The 22,794-nt window shown below is 43.0% G+C and overlaps 1 protein-coding gene across 3 annotated transcripts; it reads left to right on the forward strand.

Moving 5' to 3' along the window:
* HOXA3 (homeobox A3) lies at window positions 1-22,527 on the forward strand. 3 transcript variants are annotated; one of them, XM_084858501.1, is made up of 4 exons: window positions 1-209; window positions 3,753-3,832; window positions 17,096-17,693; window positions 20,114-22,527. In XM_084858501.1, exons 3-4 carry the CDS (start codon window positions 17,213-17,215, stop codon window positions 20,875-20,877), a joined length of 1,245 nt encoding a protein of 414 aa, XP_084714627.1. In that variant the 5' UTR covers window positions 1-209; window positions 3,753-3,832; window positions 17,096-17,212; the 3' UTR covers window positions 20,878-22,527. The 3 variants fall into 3 exon arrangements, with proteins under 3 accessions (XP_084714627.1, XP_084714628.1, XP_084714630.1); XM_084858502.1 differs by lacking the exons at window positions 1-209; window positions 3,753-3,832 and adding an exon at window positions 8,586-8,838; XM_084858504.1 differs by lacking the exons at window positions 1-209; window positions 3,753-3,832 and adding an exon at window positions 13,771-13,810.
* The last annotated feature ends 267 nt before the right edge of the window (window positions 22,528-22,794 follow it).

Consider the following 22,794-nt stretch of genomic DNA (forward strand, 5'->3'; position numbering starts at 1 on the left):
GAGGCATCGCTTCAACGGTGCATACAGAAAAAGGTTGACAGGATTGCGGGTTTCTATTTTCCAGACATCTCCTCACCTCGGGCCCATTTTTTTTTTAAACTTTGACCGTATTTCAGCCACTGACTCTGATTTCACCCCCACAACGTTTCTATGCGCTCCACCACTCCTTGTCCAAGAAGTTCACGCCCAAGAAAGACTACAGAACTGACGTGAGTCGATTCTTTTTCCTTTAAAAAAAAAGGAAAGAAAAAGGAAAGAAAGAAAGAAAGAAAGAAGAAAAGCTCTCCTTCGTTTGCTTAGTTTGTTCACTACAGAAATATACAAAAGAGATCAATATCTCAGAGGCACCATTCCACCGGGGAACTTTAGCGTGAACCGACTCGAAGACCAATAAACAAGAATTGTGAGGGTTTCCACGTGATTTATGGCATGAGGGGGAAAGCCATTTTTAATTAATTAATTTATTTATTTATTTTAAAGAGCATTTGGGGGATTGTCAGAAAGAGCACTCAGGGTAGCCTGTTCCATACATTTCCGTTACAAGAGAGAGGGGGCGGGGGGGGGACACCTGATGCAGAAGTTCTAATCCTTCAAGCAGAGAAAGTTCTGGGAGGGAGAGACTTGGCTATGTTTAAGAAAGAGGAGTGGGTGTTAACACGAGTTTCCGTGAAAAGATCTCATTCTTGTCCTGCTTTTAAGCACAGTGTAACTTTTCCGATCTGCTGTAACCGGCCACCTACTGAGACACCCACTTTCACTGACGCGTTCCTGTAACCTTACTACAGTCTGCAACCAATGGGGATTAGGCCATCTAGTTCTCTTAGCTTCATACTTGGATCAGATCTGAACTCTTGGGTATTTTTGCCAAACAGCAGTGCAAGACCCCGGTGGTTTGTTTTATTTCCAGATGTCACTTAGGCACAAGAGCTGCAAGGCAAATCAAACGAGGCGCTCTGACATCTAATTGAACTGAGCGGGTTGGATCCAGACTAAGTTACCTGCACACTTCGGTCCCATTGAAATTAATAAGACAAGTTAGGGATGACTTTGAGTCTCACTGATTTCAGTGGGTCTTAAGCACATCTAGAGTTACAATCTTATACACTACCTACTTCTGAGTAGACATGTCTAAGACCATTGGAGTTCCCGCTGACCCCAGTGGGTTCAGGATTTCACTGCATCTGAGTAGTTCAAAGAGATACTGGTAAAGTGGGATTATGAAGCACTTGGTCCATTCTTTCATAGCACACCACCTATCAGATATTCCTGTCACCAGGACTTTTATCAGGTGTGGTGGTTGTGATAAAAAGGCAGGATTTCCAATTACACACGCTGTCCCTACCTGCTGTCACTGACAATAAAAATTCGAATCCAAAAGACTGCGGGGGGGGGGGGGGATGACTGCTTCATTCTACCAGGGCCTGACAAGCCTGCGTTATTAATGTCCAAATGATCTCTCGAGAAACTGAGAAGCTGTCAAAAACCGGCGAGATTAGGAGGCCTAAATAAGCAATAGAGAAGCACTGTTAGGGTAGATAAAGGTGCTGCGTGGGTTCTCCAGGCATTGATATTTTAATCTGGGTGGGAGAGAGGGGGAGTCATGTGACTCATTAAATAATTAATGCAGATCTCCAGGAATGGATCTGTGGCCATCAGTTCTTATTAGTAGGAGTGATTCTTTCGGAGGGAACTTCCTCCTTGACTTATTTTTTTTTTAAAGCAAACCAACCCCCCCCCCCAACCTACCTGATTTATCTTTGCAAGGGTCCTTAAACTTCTTAAGCAAGCAATAGGGGGGTGAAGTCGGTAAGTATACACACACCAGTCGTGTGCCTTGATTGCCTTTCATTGTTTGCGCTTGCTTTATTGGAAGCATTGACTTAGCAGGTCGAAGATTTACGAAATTCTAAATCTTTGTTGCAAGCTGCCTTGTGGTCACATTATGCCTTTTTGGTGATTAAGCCTAAACCGAGGCGAAGCTATTTGATAACGCTGGAGTACTAATTCACACTGTGGAAGGATGCCTACCACAGTGCGGGAGTGCTATTTTTTTCTCTCTTCAATTTGCCAAGCGTTCATAAATCACCGGTTCCTCGAGCAGGGCCAAAAAAGAAATCGGAGAGGCAGCAGCACAAGTATTGTGAGAAAGGGAAGGGAGAAGAATAAAACAACAACAAAAACGAAGTCATGGACAAATTTCTATACGACTCATCATTAAGCCGAGCGATTTAGTACCACCTTAAAGCCAGGCAATTCATATTACAGTTTTTCATAACAGCATTTTTTTAAAAAGGCATGGCGTTTTGTTAAGTGTTCCAAGGCTACTTAGCAACTTTTAAGATGGAGAGAAAAATATCTTTCCCCCCTGCCTCCCCCACGCCCCCCAACAAGATCTCTGGCAGTATAAATATTATGGCGTAAAGCTTAATCGCTCCCAAATACACAGAAAGCTTTATTGAATGGCAAGATGCTGATTTAATCATAAATAATAATTATAAGTGTGTGTGTGTTTGTGTGTGTGTGTGTGTGTGTGTGTTCAGCCCAATCTAGACAACTGAGATCCATTGTATTACACTTTGCAATGCAGTGGTTGTTTATGGCCGAGTATGAGTGTTAAACACCAAAGGAGTTCCCCAGAATAGAGAAATGGCAGAAATACCGGACAAGAAAAATTATTATCAGAGCCTTAAGTGCTCCTTACTTCAGAAGTAGTTGCTTGGAAAAATCCATGGGCAGGTCCAGGAGTCAAAGCTCTTGCTAATTCAAGAAAGCAATAAACACCCCAGTAAACTAGTGTTTATATATATATATATATATATATATGGTAGATGGCTGTCTAGCACCAAATTCATAATTATGGTAGTCATTACCAAAACCAAATCCTATCGTGCAACATTCTTCTAGGATGGAATTTAGACTTTTTCAAGTGTTTGATGACATTATTCTAAGGCAGAGCAGCTATTAACAATTATTAGCAGTCACATTTACTAGCCATGTTAAAAAGGACAGAATGGGACTTAAAATTACATAAAATAAAGTAAACATGGATATGATACATGCAGTGGATGGGGGAAGAAAGGGGCCAAAAGTTTTTTTATTATAATTACAGATTACAAATATGTTTGCAGACAATTATTACTACGTATTGCTTTTGAAGGTCAGTAACAGTTATCCCTGGATCCGGAGAAAGAGAAAACAGCTACTTGCCTATTTTCTCTCTTCCTCCCCACCCCCATTTTGTTGTTATTGTTCTAAGTCAATTGGGGACAATACTAGACAATACCGTAATGGAAGAAAATCAGGCCCAAATATTCAGATTGGACAGTTCTGTGCCTTGCATTTAAACTAGAGACCCACCATTCTTATACCATTAAACAGAGATGAACATCACCAGTTGTGTGTAATGTCTTTACTTGATTAAATGACGCTAAACAAAGGTTTCCCAGAGGAATATAAAGCATACATTTCATGTAAGAGGAATTATAATACATTCGAAGGAAACAGAGCTGTCTACATAAGAAGGGCATTTATCTTTCAATTTCATACACGATTGCAAAAGGCAATATTGTTACTATGGGTGTCTTTTTTAAATTATTATGATGATGTGAACCAACAGCTTTCTTTTAATGATTATATACCCAACAAGGATCCCTTAAAAATAGCTGGACACCTGACCCCTGTCTAGACTCGAAATTAATATCTATTCCCCCTATCCTTTTCTTATTTAGTTATTGCCTGTTCTTTGTTTACAGCACTCCTGTACACCAGAAAATACAATTTAAAGGAGTATACAATCTGGAAACAATTCTGTCGTGGTTGGAAACGTGAGGAGGTAAGAGCCCTGTGGGTGGAAAAAAAGAAAAATCTGTGTGTTGTCCAATAGTTTAAAACAGTTTCATGTTGCAGAGAGACCAGGACTCGGTTAGCTATTGCTGGTTACAGAGGTTATTCTGAGTTTCGGGTTTGATAAATAGCTAAATCGCTTGGAATTTTCTTCACTGTGTCTATTCATCTTTCTTGGTCGGTGAATGCACTTCTTGTTAAACAAAGAAATACATAGAGGCTAAGTAAGAGCAGTTCTTTGAGAGGCATTCAAAACAGGCAGGATTGCACAGGACTGGAAAGATTTAGAGCAGCAAGGAAACGACTGCAAATGCATGTTTGCCTGTGAAATCAAGATATCAGACTTGGTTAGTGATTAAAAGCTTTGCATTGATGGATTGCTTACTGCTCTGGATGGTATATTTTCTTCTGTAGTTATCCAAGGTCTTCTACAATGTTTAGAAGGTTTTCGTTTAGAATAGGGAAAATAAGAATTTAGAATGTTTGAGTATTATCAGTGGCTACTGGTAACTACGGAAAATCTGGAATATCATCCCTGCATGCTTCCTATAGGCTTTTAGAAATTCCTTTAAGAATGGTCTCTACATCCCACTGACCTACCGACTGAAGGCAATTGCAATCTATTCATTAAAATCGATTCACTGAGATCCACTCTTGATCTTGTGCCTTCCATCCTTCTCTCATTTCAGTTCTTAGAATCAATGAAAGCTCCACCATATGGAGATTTTTTTTTCTGTCCAGCATTACAAGACCAAGGATATACAGCATTATTTGAATTTCCTGCTAGATTCACCTGCTTTTGTGAGGCTGAAGCATGATTAATTTAGTTTACTACCTTTTAAAAGGTAGGCATAAATTATAAGGCTACTAGGGCTGGTTATGTTGATTTAGCAGCTTGTTGAAATTCTCCCTGCTCAAAGGCACTCCAAAAGCCCCTTCCTTAGCTATTTCAGGACAAAATGTTGATTTAAAACAGTATTTCGGAGGAGAGGGCAATGGTTATTTATATTCCCAACTGTATGAAATATAGCCATGCAATATCATCCCAGAAATAACTTTGCATTTTCTAACTGAACACTGAAGAATCATATTTAATGCTTTATCGTCATTGTGTTGTTTTTTGCCCAGAATTGAGCTCCCCCTTCTTTCATTTCTTTGATAGCCATGTATCCAATTTGAACAAACTTAATGGATAATGGCTGTCAAGACTAACACTCATGTAATACAGTGCAGCTTTCCCACGAAAAAGATAAAATTCTACAAGTGGAAGCAAAACAAAACAAAATAATGATTTGTTTAAAAATCAGCGACATAAACACACACATACACATAGGTACACACACACACACACACACACTAATATAAAACATCAAGTGCTTCTATCAGGACATCATTTCTTAGATTACCTTGCCTTGCATTTCAGGCATGAACCTAAAATCAAAATATCCAGAGAGGGCTACTTAGTTTATATCTATGTTATCCGTGTGACATTTAAAGATTAACGTTAGGAATCGACATTCATTTTTAAATGGGCTTCCACCAGAACGGTAGTTTAACCTCAGTACTAAACTCATTCAAAACAAAAACCGGCCTCTTTTATTTCAATCGGATTTGCATCCAAAGCAGGATCAGAGGGAAGTAATGCCCCCACTTTCCCCCCCGAGGCTTCCGCATTCGTTATATTTACTTGGCAGAAAGTCCCACTGAAAACAATAGGACTTACCTCTGAGTAAATATGGTTCAGATCAGACTTCAGGCTTTGTAGCTTTAGCGTACACCCACACACACCTTACAACTTGGTTATACGAGGATCCTAAACATAACCAACCACGTGAAAAACAACTGCCCATTGATTTCAATGCCGCCTGCCTGCCTGCCTGCCTGCCTGCCTGCCAAACAAGCCTGTTTTGGATCCCAGCCTCAGGTCTGTTCCATGTTTCTTCCGCATGGATTCTATAGCTGAGTGTAGACAGAGGCGGGGCGCCCCAGCCCTAATCCCTAAATGAAATGTAACATTTTTCCCTCTCCCAAAGTGTTCACCTCTCCCGTTCCTCGAAGTAAGGTAATGGCGAATCTCCATGAACGGGGCAAATCATAGGACTGCTGCCTTCATGTCCAACCGCATTTCTATTTCAAAATCCATAATCCCTGAGGTTCGCCCAAAGGAAATGAATTCCAGAACTAACTCCCCCCCCCCTCTATAGATATAGATATAGATATATACACACACACAGAGAGAGAGAGAGAGAGAGAAAGAGAAATATTCAGCTGAGGCCCAGAACTCCAGTGAGGAAAGCTGGACTTTTCCTGTTCTCCTAATGCACAGCCCGAAGAAGTAGCTCACCATAGATCACCAAGAAGTTACTTTTCTTAAAAACAGATCTCCCGCCCCGTCACCACACACACACACACACCACTATGTATCCAGAGTTAATAATTCAACCACAGTTTTCACATTAACTTAATGAAGTTCTTCACAGAAAAGGGAGTTTTCCTTTAAAAAGCAAAGTGGGAGGTAGCCTATGCTCAGAGATAGCGTTAAGGCATACAAGTTGCAGTTGCACCCCAGACTTATGATTATGATTTATTGCGTTTGTAGTTTCTGTTTGCTAAAGCCATCTTTCTGCTTTTGACTCAAAGCAGTCGATAACGTTTTACTCCAGACACAGGAAGATTTGCTGTGCCTTTCTCCACATCTGGTACATTATCCATTAATTTTAGCTGCATTGTTGCTGACGAACTTCTGAGTGCCTTTTTTGACTGGGCTTGAACACACTTTAGTTTAAATGCTCATGAATCCACTCCTTGTATAAAGATGCTCCTGGTTTAGGTTTAGCATTTGTCAGTGGAACTGTTTATAGGTAATAATGATGGACGTATGTATGACTATTACAATAGTTTCTAAGGAACAGCTCCCCACCCCCACCCCCAAAAGAAGTGTGGCATTTAGGTTATTCTTATTCTAAGATCTGTACCTCCTGTTAATATCAAAGGGTATATAATTTGTTTCCATGAAGACAGTGATCCTATCCATGCTTCCTTGGAAGGAAAGTCCACGGAAGTTGCTTCCAAGTTTTAAAAAAAGTGCTTTGGGCGTTTGGCCATTGACTTCAGTGGTATTTGGGTTGCAGCCTCGAGCAGTGGATTTACTCAGTGGTAAGATCTACTGTGTTCAGTAAGACTTACTCCCACTTAAGAGGGTATGGGATTGCAGCCTTACTGTAAACACGTGCGCGCACACACAGAGTTAACCTTCGAAGGTACTCTGAGCTATTAAAATACTTAGTAATACTTCTTTAAAAACAATAACCCTCTCTCATAGTCTCAGTGAAACTGAAGTTCGAGGGTTAGACTAGTGACTCCGGATGACAACAAGCCTTTGCTTACATCCCTGTACCTCCACTTAACAAGGTTGAGGACTGGGATGATTGTTACTAGGGTAGTTAAAATCCAACAGCCTCTTAAAGTCAAAGCCCCTTAAAGTTATTTTAAAGTTGAAAGAACAAGACTGCTCGTAATTTAACCATAAGGCTGGAGAAGGGTACATTGCATCTGCTCACACATTATAGAGGGGTTTTTAAAAAGAAAAGTCTAAGGCAAGTGGTGAAAGAAGCAGAATACAACGAGTTGGTTGGGAAACAGCTGAATGGAATTACATGGTACAAATGCGAAATTTGGGACTAGAATCATCAAAGTGGGCCTGGAGTACTTTCAAGGTATGAACGGGTTTGCCTTTATAAGACATCATCTCCTTTGTTAGAGCGCATTGTAAGTGAACTGTAAGGAAAGGAAAGCTTTTAGATTTTGCGTACAGATGAGAGATTAATTCATTTCTTAGGTTCACTCGGGGGACTTGTGTGAGCTCCCCCTCCTCATTTCTTTTTTCTTGCTCGCTTTTTTTTTTTTTTTAATCTTCCTCTCTGGACAGTTAGATCATTACTTTCTCCTAAATATTTCATCGTTCGAGAACCCTATAATTTTGTACATCACTCAAGTACTTGCATAGGAAATGCGTAAGCGCAGGTTGAACAAGAAGGTCCCAAAAGAGTTTGCAAAATTCAGATCCGCCGCAAAGCAAGCAGACGCCTTCCTCCTCCTAGGGTGTTAACAAGGACAAGGAGTCCACCACTCTCTACCAGAGGATCCCTTTGCCTTTATCAGGTAATTACAGGCCTTTTGGGTTCCTACAACGGCTCTGGTGTAACATGTGGGTGTTCAGCAAGCCCTATTCAATAGAAGTACAGAAGAGCCCGTGGGACGGCGGACGGACCTCCTCATTTTGAAGAGCTTCCCTATGGAAATCTTGGCAGAAGTTCATCTCGGTTTGCGCCCGGTGCCCTTTTTTTCCCTCCAAAGGTCACCGAAGAGTTTTTCCTTCGGAAGGGCCCGTCGATTCGCCTCAAAGTTTTGCGTGATCTCATAATATGAAAATATTTTTTTCTTACCTTCCTTCTGAAACTTATATACAGAAATATTAATATGAGGGGTGGGAGGAAAAAAAGTATCTTCATCGCTTGGGGTTTTCTCTCTCTCCTTTAACGCACTTGGTTAAAGCTTAAGGGGAAAGGGGGGGGGACGCAGAGGCATACGCACAGGCACACACACAGGCGCGCGCGCACGCACGCACACACACACACACACACACACACCAGAGGCTCGCGCTTCCAACCCTTATTCCTTCAGTGATTCCCTATTTCAAATAAAAGGATTTAAGTTGACGTATGACCACGTGAGCACATAATACAGCGCATTATTGTGGCATTTGGAGTGGAGACCCGGACTGGCTTCGCCTGTGATTACGCTTTTCCAGTTTCTGTTCAGACCAAGAACTGCTTTCTATTATCCACCGCCGCCCGCTCCCCCCGCCCCCAGCAACCAACCCGCTCACCCTCGGAGAGCTTCCACTTGGGCTACGGCACTCGGTCCATATGGAAAGGTTATTGCTGGGCTGTTAGGACGAAATGCTTCGTTAAAAAGGATGGATTTTATTTTAAGGTATTTCCGTGGATTGTTCATTTACGTGTGTGACTTATTGCTGGGCGAGGCAAAGGTCAGGAGAAAAGGCTTAAGGGTGTATATGGACACCAGTCAAGCCTCGTTTCCCCCTTTGTTTCCCTGGGCTTGGGCGGGGGTGGGGGAGACGGAGCCGTGCAACAAACAGATCAGAAAATATCTCCCCCCCCCCGCTTTCCTCATAAGGGTTTTGGCTTTCTCCGTGTTGTTCTTGTGCCTTTTTTTCTTTTCTTTTCTTTTCTCGATGCTACATGGTCGTTGTCAAGGGGCGAGGGCGGGGGACACAGTGTTTTTGTGTTTAGCGTTTATCATATTCCTCTGGTACTGATTCAAGTGTGTTTTGAGAAATGTCACGGGACTGTGATCGGACCTAGATTGTGAGCTTTCTTTCTTTCTTCCTTCCTTCCTTCCTTCCTTCCTTCCTTCCTCATTCTGGACCTTCAAATCGATGAGCATGCAATCCTGCTGCCATTTTATTTATGATGCTTAAGTGGTACTTTGTTTACTGATGGGCCAGTTATGTACACCAGTGGAAGCTTCACAATTCCAGCAGAGAGACCAGGCGCTTTTCCTGTTCCTTTTGCTACATTGCAACCTTCTACCTGCGAAAGGAATAAAAGCATCCATCCATGCCCCATAATAATCAATGAGGTTCTTTGGGGGTTTGTTTGCTTGAGCAGGAATCTGGAAAGGAAAGAGGATACATATCTCTCTCTCCCTTTCTCTCTCTCTCTCTCTCCTGAAGGTTTACATTCTCCTTAGATTTCCTACACCTATCACCAAGTCTTAACCAGCTATTCATTCCGTTTTATGGAGGGAAATACACCCTAAATAATGGGAGAAATGAAAGCACTCCTTGTGTTATACAAGGGGACAAATGTTATATAAAATTACATCCACCACTGAGTCCCAGCATTGCTAAAGGTCAGAGTGCTGACTTTTGATTTATGTTGCCAGTGGACTGGGGGCAGTGCACTCGCCTACACGCTGCTATGCCTCCCCCCCCCCCTCTCCAACTGGGTAGTTGCAATTATTCAAGGTAGGGTTAGACTTTAGGGAGAGAAAGATGGGAAGTATTAGGAATAAAGCTTTCTTTACCCAAAATATGATGCCTTTTTATTTTTAGAATGTTTCTGGCCAAAATTGTATATATATCCCCGCCCCACTTCCCTGATCTGTCATCTGATTTGACCCCAAATAAATAAAACTTACCCAAATAAACCAAATCTGTCCATGTTCTTTTACAATATTATATATAGGTGTGAAATTAAATAGGGCTATTTTGCTTTCCCTAAAGTTTAAAAACAACTCTTAGAGTTGGGGGGAGGGAGGGGGGATTAGCTTTCATATAGGCCAGATCCAGCCTGGAAAAAATATATAAAGAAAATGTAAGCTTCAATTGCAGCTCAATTACTTTGTCATCGTTTCTTATGATTTACGACTGGGTGCATTTTGATCCAGTGAAAATAGTCATAATTAACAGAACCCCAATCCCGATACTAAAGCAGGTTTATGTGCAGGACCTTAAAAGCAGAAAAAAGATTCAGGTAGATCCTCATTTTCTGCAAAGTAAATACAAAATGAAGTGTCAATAGTGGTTATATGGAGTTTGATAAGATAAACAGTGATAAGACTCTGAACAAGTTTCGTTATAAGATAGGAGACTGTTCTGTTTTGGAGCTGCAGTTCTAAACACCCTTACTGGGAAACAAGTGCCACAGAATTCAGTGGTACCTCCAAATAACCAAGTTGAGGTTTGGAGAGTTAGGTGTCTTGAATTCGTATTTTATCAGGAATCTTTACCAACCATGCTTCGCTCCCAGTCATGAAACCAAATGAATAGTCTTCTTATTGCTTTCTTGTCCCACAGTTATTCCAGAGATCCCCCCCCTCTCTCCCCCTTCACAACGCATTCTGAACTCTTTCTGCCATTTGCTGAAATTGTATGGGGAAACTACCCTTGGAGGTTTTTTCCCGAGAAGAATGTTAGTTTGCAAACTTCAGCTTTCTGATTCAAAATACAGGGTAGTGTTTGTTTGTTTTCCAGAGATCAGCCTTCCTCTCCAGGTTAGAGAAAGGCTTTACAGAGGGAGGGGACTCTGAAATATGTATCCAATCCCCAGTATAACACAGTTAATGTGAAACACTTGGATTGATGCCACTTTAGTAGAAATCATTTAAACCCAAATATTGTGGCTTCTTAGAGTTGGACCTGCGATGCAAAAGTACCTCGGTATTTGTTGTGGTAAAGTAAAATCCATCAATGAAGTACTTTTTAAAAAAAAGTTAAGCAAACAGACAAACCCAGTAAATATATGTAGAAGTCATAAAGCTAATTGTGTGGGGTGGGGGTGGGGGTGGGGGTGGGGGGAGGAAATCTCCTCCATTAAATAGGCTATTTAAATTAAATATTCAGGCCTTTAATATTCAGGCCATTTCTTTAAAACTTCTGCCTTATTGCCTTTCGGGCGGGGGGAAGCTTACTCATAACAAAATATCTTAAAGTCTCCCCGAAGCTTGAGAGGACACCCCATCTCCGCCGGTGCTACTTGGAATCCTATGCTATTGCGGCCGTGGAGTTTGCGCGCGGGTGACTGGACACCCAGGCTCCTCCGAAATTTGCTCTGGAGAGGATTCCTTTCCTTCCCCCTTCCCCGGTGGTGATGGTGGTGGGTACTTAGCCGGCATCTTGTTCTCCCTTTTTTGGTGGCAAAAAGGGAGAAAGTCACATCAGCAGTTTTCAAAGGAAGTGTGTGGTTGATTATTGACAAAAGAGGCGTTTTCTTCCACCGCAAGTTTCAAGGAGTCGTTTGCAGCAAAATGCCTACCGGTGGATTTTGCGCCCTCCCCCGTTTGCCCCCCCTCCTCCTACGCCGCTCAGTTTCCCTTTCATGTTGAGCCACCGCAATATGCTATAAGGAGCAAGTGTTTTCTGTTGTGGAGCTCTGTTTACAGCTTGGACCCATGAAGTCATAAATCTTGCCTAGCCATAAATGACAAAAACCATTGGTATGCATAAAAGGCCACCCTGGCCTGGTGTGTGTGTGTGTTTAAATCCTCTCCTCCCCCCGCCCGGTTTTGCTTTGTTTTGGCTTTAAGGTGACATTGCGGTTTAAACAGGATTCTTGTATTTTTAACACCTTTGGTAACGAAGGCATGTCAAAATCGCACCTAGCCATTATTCGGAGGCTCCTTTGAATGTCTTACTCGCCAAGCGGCTTCTTTGTGTTGCTTTAAAACCCTCCCTTCGATGCGCAGTTTTTTTTTTTTTTTCGGGGGGGGGGATCGAGAAGCATCCTGCTTGTTGGTGTTATTTTAAAACTCGCGCAAGTTGGGTTGGAGGATGGACGGAAAGAGGAGGGAGGGGGAAGAAAGAGAAACGGACAGCAAAAAGGGAGAGTAGAAGGACCAGAAAACAGGAGGAGAAAGAAACGAAAGAGAGAACTGAAGCTCACAAAATCAAAACATCCACACCCATCAGCATGTACACACAAAATCACATTTGCCTCCGTGAGTATTTTTAATAATGCATACAGAGGTATGCACATCTGTGTGAAAAGTGTCCATGATGATCTGAGTGGATTTACAGGTCCCTCCCCCTCAACCCAGCTATACTTCAGAAAGTCTAGACACCCTTCAGAATTGAGAAGTTAAGCTCCATTAATTTCAATGAAGCTTTCTTCCACTGAAGTGTGAGCTGGGTTATTATAGCCTCATAGTTCGATCCTAGCCATGTTTACTCACAAGCAAATCCCCTTGATTCCAATTGGATTTACTTACAACTCAGCAGGTTTAGGATTATGGTTGCTCTCTTAGTTCCATTGACTTGAACGGGGACAAAATACAAGCAGCGGGTCTGGTATGAGGCTATTCGATCTATGAGTGACCTCCAATTTCCACTGAACTCAATGGCAAATCCTCCCTCGTTCCTAAATACTTGTACCTTGTTCTGTAAATGAGTGTGTGTGTGTGTGTGTGTGTACACACATAGAGGATGTAGCTGTGCAGGTGCATGTACGCCACGGGGAAGGACATGTTTGTAGATGCCTCTTTACATGGGTATCACCTAACTATGGCTTCCTATCTCGGGTGCGCGCGCTCCCGTTCATAATACCGAAATGCCATTATTTCAGCCCTTCCGTTGAAAACGTTGTCTAGATTGGCCTCCTTAGGGCTCCTTATTATATGGGGAGTATCCAAGTCTTGCAAAACTTCACCCCTCCCCCGTGTCCTTAATACTCCATGTTCACCAAGCCAGAACCACAATCATTGTCATATATATGTATGTATGTATGTATGTATATGTGAACACGGTCAGGTCCGGGGAGAATGACCTCTTTGTGCTCATCCTTTGTCTTCATTAGCATAATTTTCCTGGCCTTTAGTGCCGCCCCGGCGCTTCACTCTTTCACTCCCTCTTTCTTCTCACTCCGTCCATTCCACGTCCCCCACCCCCACTCCCACTCCGCCTGCCTGCTCGACTGCCCCGGACTTCCCGAGGCAGCTGCCTCTCCCCCCCCCCAACAAACGCCCCCTTGGGCGGGCAAGATTTCATAAGAAACATCTCTGCTTTTCTGTGGAATCTCATCGGGGGGGGAAAGCTGGCTCCTTTAGCCCAAGCGGGGGAGGGGGGGTCCCGATCTCAGCCGGCCTGAGGGGTGGGGAGGTGGAGGTAGGGGCTCGAGATCGAGGTGAGGGCGAGGGGACGGCTATCGGCCGGTGGCGAAGCTAGAGAAAGATCCCCGTGCGTGTCCTCCCGTCTTGACTCATGGGCTCATCCTGGTGGAGATGAGGTGAGCTGGTCCCCATCCCGGAGGAGCCGAGGGGACTTGGCTGGGGCGGGGGGGGGGCAGTGAAAGGGGGGTGAGTCCTGCTCCCAGGGCTGCCAGTGAGCGACTGTCGCCGAGCCTCCACAGAGCAATGCTGGCTTCCGCCTCAGTCGTCAGAAGTTAAGGTAAGCAGGCCACAAATACGCTGCTATCAGTGGTGAATGGCGGAGTTTATGTCCTGGTGATTTATGACCAGAGACTTGAATCTCGGTTCAAGAAGAGTTCACAGGCTGGAGCTTCCTTCCAGGCAGTGACGGATAGACCCTCAGACTTCGAGTTCAGGCCGGTTGCCCCCTCTCCCCGCAACTTTCCTTTCTCTGGCAGGAAATCTCGGGGCCAGAGGCTGGTGGTCGTCGTCGTGGGTAGGTGGGTGGGGAGTGGGGAAGGGCTGCCCGCGTGGAGCACACCTTTAGAAAGGGGCGAAGGGAGAACAAGGAAAGCTCTAGGCGAAAGAGATCGAATGTTGTTGTTCGGTCCACCAGCCAGTTAAGGCGGACGATTGGAACTTTTAGGCCCATCCAGTCTCAAGGTTTCCCACAGGGGCTAAATCGGCTCTGGTCCAACCATTTCTCCTTTTCTGAGTTCTGGATCGGGCCGATGGAGCAGTGGAAGACAGGCGTGGGGGAGTGTGTGTGTGTGGGGGGGGGTTGTGTAAAATTGGTAGCCTTCCATAACCAAGCAAAACTTTCCACTAAAGGTTCCCATTGTTGCCAAGGGCTTAAAATTCTCATCGATCAGGATATTTTGCTCACAAGGGCCCATCTCGTCTCTTTGCTAGGCACTCTTGTGATGCTCCTGAACTCAGCCTACAATCCTAGGCATGTTTTCCTGGGAGTAAGCCCCACTGAATCTCGTGTGACTTGCGTCCAAGTTAAATAGGCGCCGGATTGTGCCTGAAGTCTGCACTCCTGGGCGCCCTTGCTAGGGAGTAAGTTCCGTCTAACTCAATGGAATTGACTTTGGAATAAATATGCCTAAAATCGGTCAAGTCGCAGGGTTATAAACGAGGCAGTGTCCTACGCCATGATGAAGAAGAAATGTTTCAAGAAAGGCTATGCTTGCCGAGTCACTGGGTTTGGTGACAAACTTTTTGGGGGGCTAATTTTGCGTATTCCTTCCCCCCCCCCCCGCATCTCCTGCTTCCTGTTTTCTACCAGCTGTGCTACATCCGCAATAGGAGAGCTGTCTGAAACAAGCATTTATCCTTGGATTTGTACAATTCAGGATAAGGTGCGATCCAGCGCCGTGAGAGTTTTGCCAGCAATTTCAGTATTTGCTAATGGCTTTACAGTTGCATCGGCTGTTCTGCTGTGAAGAATGGATGCTGCTGCGTTAGCACTCTCACTCAAAACTCTCTTTTTGGCCTTATTCCCCCACCTGAATTAGTTTGGTCTCTCTGTAAAAGCCAACTTGAAAATCCTAGAACAGCATGCAAATAAATTAAACTGACCAAAAGGAAATGGTGATGATAGTCGTGACTGTTCTACACTTCCTGGTTTGTGTTTCAGGAAATCTAGCAGCCCCCACCTCCAAAGAAGTCCGGAAATTAAGCAGAATGATTAGGAAACATATAGCAACAGTAGGATCCACAACCTAGTTAAAAGCTAAGTACTGGGGATTCTGTCGATTTTCTCTCAAATTGGACGAAATCCCCTTCAATCCAAATGCTTTCGCGTAACTGCATTAGGGCTACATTTTCTCAACAACAGCCGAATAAAGTTAATCGTCTGCATTTTCAGATCTTGACCGGTCAGTTGTCGTCATAACTACACAAAGACTTGATTACTGTAAAAAAATTAAACAAACCCAAAAATATCAAAAGGCAGCTGCCATCTGTAAGAGGTTTATTAAATTAATTTGTCTCCATAATGTGCCTTGTTTTCTAAGAAACCGATGTGAATTGATATGCAAACACATGCAATTAATTTGAGTGCGCCCATGGTATTGTGTAATGTTTCCCTCAAGCAAGAAGCACTGGTGGAGAATTGTTTTGACTAGAAGAGTGAGCCGAGAATGTTTGTAAAAAGATGGGGATATGGAAGTGAAGCTGTGGAGGGATGCGTTTTAATGTGTGTGTGTGAGGGGGGGGGGCAGTAATTCAGCCGGCCTGTAAAAGTTATTTGATTGCAGATAAGGTTCCTGTGAATGGAAACCCCTATCTTTAGCTGGGTATGCCCTGGCAGGTAAACATTGCTGAGGGAACAGAAAAGATTCGCCTGGGTTGTAGGAGCATTCTGTGGTTTTGTGTGTCCATTCCTCTCTCTGCAGCCAAATGACCCTCATACATCAAATTACATAGCAGTTTCAAAGACAGAACCTATTATCGTTAAGTTGGTAGGAAAGTTCAAGCCGTGGTCATGGAGATGGACGCTGGGTTTTAAGGTTCCTGGTGTGTGTCTTTCCCCCAATCCATCAAGTCTGAGCAGGTAGAATTTGGGCATATTACATGAAGGAAAAAAGGGGGGATTTGGAAGAAGAATATGTTTTAAAAGCTTGTGCATGTTTGATACCCCCTCCAGTTATTAGTTACAGAACACAATCGACAGAAGAGTTAGGTCTGAGGATGCCAAAGAAACTCCCCACAAAATAGCTCTAGCTGGAAGATCGCTTCCAATTGCTATGTTTGGCTCTATGTTGAGGCTGCTTGATCTTAGAGGCCAGATTTGTGTCTGTGTCTAAAGTTGCAGCAGTTAAAACTAATTTATGTGCAGGAAGTTGGCTGGTTATTAAATAGCGAAGGATAGGGATATCCCCTAGTCACTGTGGAGTTTCCTCACGTGAGGGCCATTATGTGTTGCATTTATCAAACATTTGGTTTCCTAGCAAACATTTTATGAATTTAAACCCCCTGAGTGCAAGAATGTTGAGTAGCCCTTCATGGCGAATGTTATAGAAGTATGCACTGATTTTCTCGAAAATAAATAGTATTCAACATTTTAATTAAGCTCTGGCAAGGTGTGTGTGTATTTTAATATAAGGGAAGCAAAATGAGTATTCTAAAGAAAAGGAAAGTTCTAAACATTCCCTCAGTCCTTTAAGTCCAGGGAGAAAATCATTCTCTCCTAGTGTACATACAAGTTTTCCCTGATCACCTTTATCTGGAGGGCCTCAGTTTAAACAACCTACGAGGTCCCCTTTGTGAGAAAAAATGATAAAACAATTCTTAGGCAGTGCGTGTGTGGAAATCCTTGAAAGCCACACTCTCGTAGAGCAGTAAACCACACCGTCCTGGCTGCCAGTAAATCCCAGCAGTCCCCCCGCCCTTGAAATTCTCTTCGCCTCTAGGCCAAGTCATGCTGCTAAATATTGCTGACCACTTTTTCTGTTATGGCTTTCATGTCACTTAGCTATTGAAAGTAAGATGGATTTGTACTATTTCTTCACTCTCCTGTGCTTTCCCTGCACCCTAGGTCTATCAGGAGGGGCCATTGGAGGAAGAACGTCACGTGACACAGGGGTGCCAATGTTATTCTTTAAGGGTGTCAAGACCCTGTCAGTTTGTGAAATAAATATTGGGAAACAACGAAATGCAAAAAGCGACCTACTACGACAGCTCTGCGATCTATGGCGGCTATCCTTACCAAGGAGCAAATGGTTTCGCTTACAATGCTAGTCAGCAGCAATATCCTCCGCCTCCTTCTTCATCGCTGGTGGAAACGGAGTACCATCGACCTGCCTGCTCTTTACAGTCCCCCGGCGGCGGCAGCACTGTGCCCCACCATAAGGCCAATGACATCAACGAGAGTTGTATGAGGACCATCACCAGCCAATCCCTCCAGCCCCCAGTCCTTCCTGAGCAACCTCAGCAGCCGCCTCCAAGTCAACAGGCACCGCCACCCCCGCCACCTCCTTCTGTGTCACCGCCTCAAAATGCCACCCCCAATGCCACCCCATCTAACGCTGCCAAGAACTCCATCTTGAACTCGCCCACCATGTCCAAACAAATATTCCCCTGGATGAAAGAGTCGCGACAAAACACCAAGCAGAAAAACAGCGGTTCCAGTTCAGGTATGAAACAGTGGGGGAGGGTTAGTAGTACTTGAGGGAGATTTCATGAGGCACGTACTTACGCGAGCAGACAAATCCACCAGCCAGTTAAGCTGAAGTTCCTTTGGATCCTTGACTTCTAGGTATTTCATTGTGGCAGGAAAGACTTGGAACTTTCCCCAGCAATTTCACTTGGAAATTGAACCCACACAATCTCTTGAGACCCTAAAGATTATCTCATTTCAGTGAGTGTGTGTGTGTGTGTGTGTGTGTACACACAGAGAGAAATACACACACACACACACACACACACCCTCCAGAGTATAGAATGATGAGAGAAGCTTCAGTTGGCTTTATATGACCTCTGTTAAACTCTTAAAAAGAATGTGAAGTTACTTAACTCCCAGGGCCTTTTCTCAGAGATGCCTCTTACAGTCATCTTCAACATTCCATAGTCAGCCAGCCCCCTCCCCGCCTTTCCACTGCTATTAAGCCATGTCCAGCTACAAAGGTCTAGGCCTGCCTCCAACCAGTGGTAGAACCTGTGTCCTCCCCCCCCCTTTTTTGGCATGGTGCTATTACAGTCAGAAGACAGTGACCTATCCCTGCCAAAGTGTAATGAGAATAAAATAGCTCATCATTATCTGAAGTCAGGATCAATGATTTGTTTGATATTCATAACCTCTTTTGATTTTAGTGCACAGACTGGCAGCCAGATAAGTGTGGCAAACAAAGCTTAGGTTTCTTTAGCACTCTGCAGGCAGGTCCATAAATACATTATGGGTGGATTACGGTGTTTATCAACAGTGCTATTACATAAGTAAACCCAAATCGATGGGGAAAGTATTGGCGTCACTCTCCCCAGGCATTTGGCTTCTATTTACCACTTACTTCCTCAATTTATCTTGTGCCGAGAAAATAGATTCTAAAATTTTTGCAAATGTTTTCTTCGATGCATTTCTAATAGCATTACAGTGGAAAATCAACACTGACAAGTTTTATTATTATTTATATATCAAGTGCTCTAAATTGTATATTTATCTACATGCATATTATATAATATAGAACACTGGCTCTGATCCATAAACCTGTTCAACTGAAGTACAAAGAGTGGCAGCTGGATCCTAAACATGTCTACCTGGAAGTAAATCCTTAATGGGCCTTACTTAATAGTAAATATACTTACATAGCCTTATCTCCTTAAGTGCAATTGTTGGAAACTAACTTCCACAGAATTTGATGTAATGTAAGCACACAGATTGATACTAAACCTTGAAGCAAATGCATAGGTTTCAAATGTAGGATCTCCACCTAAATCCCATTGAATTTAGTGTGATCTCAGCAATGTTTAACTTCTATGGATTGTGCAAAAAAGACCAAGACATTCTGGAAAATACCCAAGTCTCTCTCTCACACACAAATGGTGGTGGTGGGGAAACCCAATAAATTGAATAATTGACCATTTGTTGTCCTTTAGTGGTACCTAAAATCATCACCTGAAGCAGACCACTTTGATCTTCCAATCATAGAGCTGGCCCTGCATATTTATTTCACTTCTTCACACCAGTGGGCCCAAATTGGCTTTAAGCCAAGTAATTCTTTACTGGTTTATGGATCTGGCAGCCCAGGTGGTATTACATTTGTGGATGGAAGTAGACAGACAATCGATGTTGGCTTTGGGTTTTGTATTCTGATTTTCATTGTATTAACATGGATGCTAGATATTGTTGTACTTAATGGAAGATATATGTTGAAATCCTCTGGACTGCCTTGGATGTCAGTCACAGTATTCTGACTCCACCAAACTTAATGAGACTTTTGTAGTTCATTTTAAAGGAATCAGGTTTTCTTCTCCCTAAAGTCCCACATGAAACAAATAATTCATCCTGCAACTTCAATTTGACTTTAATTCAATTACTTGGGAAGGATCCAATTCATGTAACAACCAACTTTTGGTTTGGTGGTTTGGAGGTTGACAGCGTTAGCCCCAAACTCTATAGTCTATACCTTTATTTGAATGTTGATCTTTCTTGTAAAACATCATTCCTGGTCAGCTGTATTTCTAGTGGTTTTCAAAGGGTGCATCTCTGATCCTAGAGAGATACCTGCAATGTGCTTACCTTTGTTAAATAAATTACTGTAACTTGAGCACATTTTGGTCACAGCATCTTCTGATGTGTAGAAGAGCCAATTCTACCACTAGGCCCTGATACATACTAGTACAGCCTCCCTCAATCTGGTGCCCTCCAGGTGCATTGCACTACAACTCCCATGGCCCACACTGGCTGGGGATGATAGGGGGTGCAGTCCATCACACCTGGAGGACACCAGGTTGGGGAAGGTTGCACAACTGCAGGCATGGTGGAGGTGTTTGATTCTTTCTGGCTGTTGTGTGTTCAGGTGCCACCATACTCACTTTGTTCTTTGTGTGATTTGCATAGGTGAGAGTTGTGCTGGTGATAAAAGTCCCCCTGGGCAAGCTTCCTCTAAAAGAGCCCGCACGGCTTACACAAGTGCCCAGCTGGTAGAACTGGAAAAGGAGTTTCACTTCAATAGATACCTTTGCAGGCCAAGAAGGGTAGAGATGGCTAACTTGTTAAATCTCACAGAAAGACAGATCAAAATATGGTTTCAGAACCGCAGGATGAAGTACAAAAAGGATCAGAAGGGGAAAGGAATGATGACCTCTTCAGGAGGACAGTCCCCCAGCAGAAGTCCTGTCCCTCCAACTGCTGGAGGTTATCTGAACTCTATGCATTCCCTAGTAAACAGTGTTCCATATGAGCCCCAGTCACCTCCATCCTTCAGCAAGCCTCATCAGAATGCCTATGGCATCCCCACGTCATATCCGGCTCCTCTCAATAACTGCCCGCCTCCTCAAAAGAGATACACGGGAACTGCAGCAGTGACTCCTGAATATGACCCTCATCCTCTTCAAGGCAATGGTTATGGCAATCCACATATACAGGGAAGCCCCGTCTACGTTGGGGGCAATTATGTGGATACCATGGCAAATTCTGGGCCATCCATCTTTGGTCTGACTCACCTCCCTCATCCTTCCTCTGCCAACATGGACTACAGTGGGCCAATGGGCAACAATCATCATCATGGACCTTGCGATCCACACCCAACATACACAGATCTTACTTCTCACCATCCTTCTCAGGGAAGAATTCAGGAAGCGCCCAAGCTGACCCATCTGTAATATATACCACCAGTTACTTAGTGAATTGTAAAAGTCTCACAGACTTTTTTAAAAAAAGAAAAGAAAAGAAAAATATTTTAAATCTCTTCCCCACCCCGTCATTCTATTTTGCTTCTGTTTTCTTTTGGTAAAAGCATTTTCTAGTTTATGTGACGTAGCAATATTTGTTGCTTGAATTGCTCTCTAGTTTCAATAGTGGACATTAATCTCCTTGAACTCTTGCCTTGTGTTCTCGCTTTGAGAGTATGCATAGGCTTTCTACTCTTAACTTCGACTCTTTTATCAAAACAGGGTATTATGAACAAATTTTCTATACAGATGATTCTTAAATGTGAATTTGTTCGTACAGAATTGATCCCACTGAGGAAGCATTTTTATTTTAATTGCACTTCTTTTAAATAGCGAGGAAGAAATCAACGGCGCTTGAACAGGGTGTCCCTGAACGAAATTATTAATACGTGTATGTCTTTCAACGTGTGTATGCTGGTGAACTTTCAGATTTATTTATATTTTTTTGCAAACTTTGAATAATCTAAGTGTTTAAATTTTTTATTTATCCCCATCTGTTCATATTTATATATATAAAGATATTAAAAAATAAACTTCTGTACCCTGGCTATTCAGGAGATATTTACCTGGCTGTATGTTAAGATGGCATACGTAGGGAATATCAATTGAAAAGGGAACTAGAACTCTTTTATTTAAAAGAAAGAAAGAAAATGCAATAAAACCTGGAAAACAAACAACAGGCCACCATAGGAATAGAAATGGATGTCTGTAACATCAAACTAAATGGAAAATGTGTAAACCCAAACAAATACAAAAAGAAACTAGATTTGTTTTTGAAAGTTATACATTCCTTGCTGCTCACACTCTGAAAAAAAAATAAAGTTTTTATTCTGAATAATACAGACTTAAGGCAAGATCATTTGATTTTTAAGAGAGGAGAGAGAAAGAAAACAACGTCTGAGGATCAAGCTCCTTGTGTTTCAAATAAATACACAAATCTCCAGTATCCAACCTTCAGGTCTTCCTTTTTGTCTTGATTGGGCTTTCAAAGCCGCCAGGGCTGAAGTAGGTCCATTCCAAATAACAGTGGGAAATCTGGGGGCACTGGAAATATCCAAGGTGGAAAAGATCCGCCCTTTGTCTCCATAGCTGAAGATTCCAGATCTCTAGACGTTTTCCCTAAGCGCAGCCATAGGTAGCTCAGGGTGGTTGTTGCTGTTGTTGTTTCTGTTTGTTTGTCTCAGTAACATTTTTTACTATGGTCAAAGGAAAACAATGTGGAGGTGGAGGAGAAATTGTTTCGATGTCTGGAGGTACATTCTGTAAACGAAGCTCAGGTGCGGGCCGTTTCTCCTCTTGAGGCCTCAAGCTTAGCTGGACCTCGTCTGCAGGCTGTTCTCCTCTCGCCATGTTGGGTGTTGTTGTGTTTTTTTCTTTCCTGCTGGAAGGGGCCAGCGGTTCCTATGGAGAAAGCTGTTCTCGCCTTTGCAGTGGGGACCTTTGAAAAAGATAGGGCATTTTTTACTCCCACACTTTTCCTCTCGGGAACAAAACGGACAATTCAGGAACTGTTTATACTGAGTGATGGGAAATGGGTGTGTGTGTCTTTTAAAGGACAAAATTAAATAAAGGCCAGTAGAAGCAAGGATAAAATGAACATGTCGACTCATATTTGATATGGCACGAATTCAAAACACATTTGTTTACAGGCAAAATACAGTTCATCATCCCAGTAAGGAAGGAGCAGATTCAGCAATAATAAATCAGGCCTATTCGCAAAGGGATCTGGGGGCTGAAAGAAGAGATAGTTGTTCGTTATGGTCTCCTCGGTGAAATTCTTCTCCTTTGCGGTTTCAGAAGCTGAGGAGGTTTTATCATTCTGCACGTCTTGTTAATCTAACCTCCTTT

Source organism: Heloderma suspectum, chromosome 5 (assembly GCF_057233095.1).
Source record: "Heloderma suspectum isolate Gila_16-S chromosome 5, 16-S_ref, whole genome shotgun sequence".
NCBI classification, from domain to species: Eukaryota; Metazoa; Chordata; class Lepidosauria; order Squamata; family Helodermatidae; genus Heloderma; species Heloderma suspectum.